Below are 6,758 nucleotides of genomic sequence, written 5' to 3'. Positions count from 1 at the left end.
GAGAATGCCCTGATAAGTTCATCTTTGTCCAGCGATTTTGTCACCTCGTGCTCAATAGAAATCTGAGCGAGAGCTGACAGCCGCTCCTGGAGCATTGTTGACCTCAGGTGTGTTTTTATTAGCTTCAAGCGAGAGAAACTCCTCTCTCCGCTCGCTACAGTCACAGGCACTGTCGTCATGAGTCGAGAGCAATGCTGAGGTTTGGATACAGTTCAACTAAATTGTTTCTGTAAATGTAGCTCAAATCTGCAGGCCAGTGGTTTCTTTTTGCTGGCGCGGCAGTGACAGCAGCCGAGATCTCGCACACAAGGTCCTCAGCGTCCACATCGCCGAGGGGTTTTTTTCTACATTTGCGCAGCTTTCTTTGAGGTGTAGTTTCCACGGCCCTTTTCATTTCCTCTCTTCTAGAAATGAAACCAAACAGACCATGAAATGTCTCCATCAACTTGAAGCGCTCACTAGTGGCTGTAATGGCAGAGTTCACTAGTGGGAGGAAAACATCTCTCCTGAACTTTTCCTCGGGTGTCACTGTTGGAAGGATCCGGATTTTGGGGCTCGTACGGAAACTGGCGTTTGGGTTTTCGGCCTCGTGTAGTGGGGAAGACCATTGGCATCTCCATCTCTTCCGCGATGTCTCTAGCATCTGTCTGGGCGGATGAAAGGCCGTTCTCCTCTGTATTCCTTTAGGAATTTAAGAACATGTCCCACCTCGTACTGTAGCACATCAATCCCAACTTGTGGGCTCTGGAGCAGCTTGCTGACACGATGAACCTCATGTAGAATGTTGTACCAGATGATGACAGTAAGCAGCAATTTCCAGCTCGTTATCTCCTGTTCAAGGCCTCTGGCAGCAGACGCAGTCTCACTGTCACCTGATAATAACAATAATGTTGTTTTTTAAATTTCAATAATTTATAATGACGCTTTACAATGCCATGCGCCGCTGTCCATTGTACTGAAACAGCTCAATATAATCCTGGCACCGGGTCTGGTTTAAGTTTTTAAATAGATTAAAAACACCCCTAATAAGTAGCCTAACACACTAAAATCATAGACTGTCTATCACAAAGCAAATAACACACACTCGACTCGTACATACCTTTTTTTGTTGCATGATCGACCAGTGAGAGAGAGCTTCGCCGACAGCAGGAAGCTGATAGCGCAGCACTTTTCACACTTTCCACGCAGCATTCTCATCGCGTGTTGGATATGGCCTTTAGGGTCATCTGTGGTACGTTTGTCTTGAAAATCTCCCATCTCTGTGTGGAGGAGCTGAAAATGGTGTACAGACGTTGCAGCACCCCAAAGAAGCTCACAGACTCCACTGTTGCCTTCGCAGCATCTACAATGACGAGGTTTAGACTGTGGCTGCATGGCATGAACAGAGCTTTTTTGTTGATATCAAGCACCCTTTTCTGCACACCGCTATTTTTCCCCTGCATGTTGCTACCGTTATCATACGCCTGTCCCCTGCATTTTTCGACATCCAGGCCTAACTTCTCCAAATGCTTCAAGAAGACATCTGTTAGCCCTGCTCCTGATGTGTCAAGCACTGGTAGGAAACCGACAAAATGCTCTCCAACAGTACCCCGGCACCGATTTGGCACTTGACGAAGCGCAGTGTCACAGAGAGCTGCTCTATGTGTGCAGCGTCCGGGGTGCAGTCCATTATCACAGAGTAGTAATGGGATTGTTTTACTCCTTGTATATTGCTTCCACTGTCTTGTCTCCAATAAGAGTGATCAGCTCATTTTGTGTAGTTTTCCCCCAGATAATGGTCAGCAATCTCTTTTGTCTCAGCTCGTCTGACATGCTCGCTCATCACTGGGTCAAACTCTGCAAGCAGCTCCACCACACCTAGAAAGTTTCCATTGTTTGTTTCATGAAGGTTGGAATTGTGGCCACGGAAAGCAAGGTTTGGTTCTGCAAGGTGACAGACTACGGCAATTAACCTTTTCATGACGTCGTTCCACTGTCTTTTCTTCAACATTTGCATTTCTTGATAGGTATTGTCAATGGTACTGTGCGTTTTTACGCGCTTCTCCAGCTTGCGCCAGCTGTCCATATTGGCGCGGTGTGTATTAGATTTAGATGATCCTGGAGTGTGAGAGTGAGTCGTTCCCACATTCTGAAACCTCTGTGAGTGAGACTACTCGTCCCTTGCCAGATAAGGTTCAGCAGAAACAGAAGACTGAATCAGATGATTTTGAGTACACTAACCATGACCTGCGTATCTTTTCCTTCTCCATTTTTCATCTTCATGAAATATCTGTCCTTGGTAAAACGGCGGTGTGATTGGCTTTGTGGGAAGTTAAACTCCTCTATCTGAACGGGACCGCTCCTAACAATATCAATTCGTTAGTCATCGGCAATATGCTCTGGCCAGCACCCCGGGTCTGTCTCTGTAAACGGGGCTTTCTCCCTGACATCTCCCTCACCTGTCTCAGCGGTAGGATCTTCATCGTCATGTTCTTGTTCTACTAACAATGTTTGGTCATCATTATTGCCAGCAGTTTGAGTTGAAGATGGATAATCTGTATTTTGGCTAGCATCCTGTGACGGGGGTTCGGCTGCTGCTGTCGCCAGTAGGGTTACAGATGCTGGACCAAAGAAAGAGTCTCTTTTGGTAGACTGAATATAGCTTTTCTTTAGTTGTCCGATAGCTTTAGTTTTTCAGCACCACTGGCATATGTACGTTTCATTACCTCTTAAAATTATTTTCCTCAAAATAACATTTTAACCTAACGGCAAAAAGGCAAAGGTATAAACACATAAACTACCAGAATCTACTACTAGAATCCAGGAGAATATTCCCCCCCCCCCCCCTTCCTCTTCCAATGTAACCTGTGGCTGTAGAACTAAAGCATCCTCACCTTTCTCTATCATACGGTGGTTAGATTTAGACTCAAACAGCCGTCCAGTTTCAAAGCCCAACAGTCAGTTTCACCAGAACTCCTTTACTAGACGTCCTACAGCACTTTTTATGGACACCCTGCAGCCAATCAGAGTCGAGTATTCACCCAGACCATGGTTTAAAACATTATATTCAATATATTTAGTTTGGACAGCTTTAAATGTGTCCCAATGAATAAATAAGGGAGAGGTAGACTCCATGTAGGAAGCAGAGAACTTCTTTTATTTGAATGATGTTACATTTCCTTCTTCATGGGACTCTACGCTGGGCAGGGAGACGTTTTCTGACGGCTGGAGAAAGGAAATCACTTCAGCTGTTTGATCAGGTCATCAACAACATGTACATCTATCTTCCATGTCAACAACAGAGACACAGAACAACAACGTTAAAGAAGACACAACACGTTGAGAAAGGGGACTACAAGTTTAAAAAAATCAAACTTCAACATTCAAAAACAACCAGAACTTGTAAACAGCAACAGTAACGTCACAAAACAGGAACAAAAACACCAAAAACTTCAACAGAAGAAAGAAAGATGAAGCATGAGAAACTGGTGAGTGTTGGATCCTCCATTTCCCATCATGCACCTCCCCCTCTGTGCTGCTGAGTCTCTCCACCAGATGGAGACTAATCTCTTTAAACTGATTTCAGATGTTGATTTCATCAGAGTTCAACCTTTAAACATCCACAGCTTCCAATAAAGACAACAAAAGAACATTTATATATCACATATTTAAATATATCATTCATCAACTTACAACTATTACATCCTCTCAGCTATAGTCTACATTAGTCATCATTTCTACACATTTTACTCCTAAATTAGGTTTCAGTTCATCTAAATGAGTTTTAATTTACCATAAAATCACAAAAGAAGTTAAACTAGAGTTAGAGTTGATGTTACACACAACTGTCTGTCTGTCTGTCTGTCTGTCTGTCTGTCTGCCTGTCTATCTGTATGTCTGTCTGCCTGTCTATCTCTCTGTCTGTCTATCTGTCTGTCTGTCTATCTGTCTGTCTGTCTGTCTGTCTGCCTGTCTATCTCTCTGTCTGTCTGTCTGTCAATCTGTCTGTCAATCTGTCTGCCTGTCTATCTGCCTGTCTATCTGCCTGTCTATCTGTTTGTCTGTCTTTTTCTTTCTGACAGATGATCCTGATCAGACTCAACTGTCTGGTTCTCTGACAGGAGGAGACTCTCCGTCCTCCAGAGGACTCAGAGACACTGAGGAACCAGGAGACCAGAACCTGAACCCAGGATAGAGAGTCTGAGTGAATGTGGTGTTGAAGGTGTGGAGGTGGATCAGTGAGTCAGAGGAGACTGAGTAGAAGGACAGAGAGCCAGCAGGACAGTCCACATACACTGCTACTCTACCAGAGACAGAGGAGGAGGAGAGACGGAGGACTGTTACTGTCTTATTGTGAAGGACATAGTAACCATCATCAGAGCAGATCAGACTCCAGGACTGATCATTACATCCAAACCAACAGTCATCACTGTTTCCTCTCCTCCTGATTCCTCTGTAACTCACTGATATAACAACATCTCCTCTCCACTCAACCTCCCAGTAACAGCGACCAGTCAGACCATCTCTACACAGCAGCTGAGGACACCAGTCAAACCTCTCTGGATGATCAGGATATGACTGATCCTCCATCACATATGTCACCTTCCTGTTGTTGTCAGACAGTTTGAGTTTTCTGTTCACTGTGTTTGTGTCCAGTGTGAGTTGACAGGAATCTGACGGAGAGAAGGAGACACAACACAGCTGCAGTTATTAACCAATCAGCACGTAGATGATGACATCAGAGGGCTGAATGAGTGATGTCACAGTTCCATGAATGAAATGTAAAACAGACTTACACTTCCTCAGACCTGGTGTCAACCATCTGACTCCAGCAGGCTCCACCCTGAAAGGAGGAGAGGGGGGGGATTACATCACTCTCACACATTATTATACACTGATGAAGAGAAGAAGAAGAGAAGAAGAAGAGAGAGAAGAGAGAAGAAGAGAGAAGAAGAGAAGAGAGAAGAAGAGAGAGAAGAGAGAAGAAGAGAGAAGAAGAGAGAGAAGAAGAAGAGAGAGAAGAAGAGAGAGAAGAAGAAGAGAGAAGGAGGAGAAAAGAGAGAGAAGAATAGAGAAGAAGAGAGAAGAGAAGAAGAGAGAGAAGAGAGAGAAAGAGAGAAGAAGAAGAGAAGAAGAAAGAGAGAAGAAAGAGAGAAGAAAGAGAGAAAGAGAGAAGAAGAAAAGAAAGATAGAAGAAGAGAAGAAGAGAAGAAGAAGAAAGAGAAGAGAGAAGATAGAGAGAAGAAGAGAGAAAGAAGAAAGAGAAGAAGAGAAAGAAGAAGAAGAGAAGAGAAGAAGAGAGAAGAAGAAGAGAGAAAGAGAGAAGAAAGAGAAGAGAAGAAGAGATAAGAAGAAGAAGAGAGAAAGAGAAGAGAAGAAGAGAGAAGAAGAGAGAAGAAGAAGAGAAGAAGAAGAGAGAAGAAGAAGAGAGAAGAGAAGAAGAGAGAGAAAGAAAGAAGAAGAAGAGAGAAGAAGAAGAAAGAGAAGAGAGAAGAAGAAGAGAGAAGAAGAAGAGAGAGAAGAAGAGAGAGAGAAAGAGAAGAAGAGAGAGAAGAAGAGAGAGAAAGAGAAGAAGAGAGAGAAGAGAGAGAAGAAGAGAGAAGAAGAGAAGAAGAGAGAGAAGAAAAAGAGAAGAAGAGAAGAGAAGAAGAGAAGAAGAAGAGAAGAAGAGAGAGAAGAAGAGAGAGAAGAAGAAGAGAAGAAGAAGAGAAGAAGAGAGAAGAAGAAAGAAGAGAGAGAAGAAGAGAGAGAAGAAGAAGAAGAGAGAGAAGAAGAGACAAGACGAGAGAAGAAGAAGAGAAGAAGAAGAGAAGAAGAGAGAAGAAGAGAGAGAGAAGAGAGAGAAGAAGAGAAGAAGAAGAGAGAGAACGAGAGAGAGAAGAAGAGAAGAAGAGAAAGAAGAACAGAGAGAAGAGAGGGCAGAGAGAAGAGAGAGAAGAGAGAGAGAGAGAAGAAGAGAGAGAAGAAGAGAGAAGAAGAAGAGAGAAGAAGAAGAGAGAAGAAGAGAGAGAAGAAGAAGAGAGAAGAAGAGAGAGAAGAAGAGAGAAGAAGAGAGAGAGAAGAAGAGAGAGAAGAAGAGAGAGAAGAAGAGAGAAGAAGAGAGAAGAAGAGAGAGAAGAAGAAGAGAGAAGAAGAGAGAAGAAGAAGAGAAGAAGAAGAGAAGAAGAGAGAGAAGAAGAAGAGAAGAAGAAGAGAAGAAGAGAGAAGAAGAGAGAGAAGAAGATCAGACAGACAAGAAGACTCAGACAGACAGGTCAGAGAGAGAGAGACAGGCTCAGTGACCACCAACTGGGTCAGACAGACAGGTCAGAGAGAGCGAGAGAGAGACAGGCTGCCCAGAGAGGAGCGTATATGTGCTCACTGCTCAACAGGGGAGATAGAAACAGAGATACACTTCCTCCTCCACTGTGAACAATTCTCTTCACTAAGAGACTTACACTTTGGAAAAATAACTAAACAAATATTAAATGTCCCGACGTTACCATGAGAAGAGAAGCTGGTAGTTCTCCTCGGAGAAGGACAGCAGCTCCACTGGCAGATAAACATGTTCCTGAGGGACTCCCCACTAGAAGATCCCAAACATTGGTTTAGGATTGTACAGTAACTATAGTATACAAAACTGTTAAGTATTATATTGTGTTATGTATTTGTTTGTAATATAGTGTGTTGTGTAACAACAGTGCAGTATATAATCTATGTGACAGCTACTGTATGTATTTAATATGTGATATGTTCTATATATAACCTGACATGGTCAGACTCAGATTCTAGTCAGAATG

The 6,758-nt window shown here is 43.3% G+C and overlaps 1 protein-coding gene and 1 long non-coding RNA gene across 2 annotated transcripts in view; one reads left to right on the top strand and one right to left on the bottom strand.

Moving 5' to 3' along the window:
- The first annotated feature begins 3,182 nt into the window (after positions 1 to 3,182).
- The window catches only part of LOC118496182, a 16,068-nt gene continuing 12,492 nt past the window's right edge, over positions 3,183 to 6,758 (top strand). The window contains exon 1 of the long non-coding RNA XR_004898668.1: positions 3,183 to 3,298. This is a non-coding gene — a long non-coding RNA (uncharacterized LOC118496182). The remainder of the gene's footprint in view (positions 3,299 to 6,758) is intronic.
- The window catches only part of LOC116051158 (NLR family CARD domain-containing protein 3-like), a 43,782-nt gene continuing 41,046 nt past the window's right edge, over positions 4,023 to 6,758 (bottom strand). Inside the window, exons 10-11 of the mRNA XM_036006381.1 lie at positions 4,776 to 4,822; positions 4,023 to 4,652 (exon numbers count right to left, since the gene is read on the bottom strand). Coding sequence (XP_035862274.1) covers positions 4,078 to 4,652; positions 4,776 to 4,822 — 622 coding nt within the window. The 3' untranslated portion in view covers positions 4,023 to 4,077. The remainder of the gene's footprint in view (positions 4,653 to 4,775; positions 4,823 to 6,758) is intronic.

Source organism: Sander lucioperca, chromosome 1 (assembly GCF_008315115.2).
Source record: "Sander lucioperca isolate FBNREF2018 chromosome 1, SLUC_FBN_1.2, whole genome shotgun sequence".
NCBI classification, from domain to species: Eukaryota; Metazoa; Chordata; class Actinopteri; order Perciformes; family Percidae; genus Sander; species Sander lucioperca.
Note: the sequence above shows the minus strand (reverse complement) of the source record. Positions and strands in the feature narration are given on the sequence as shown.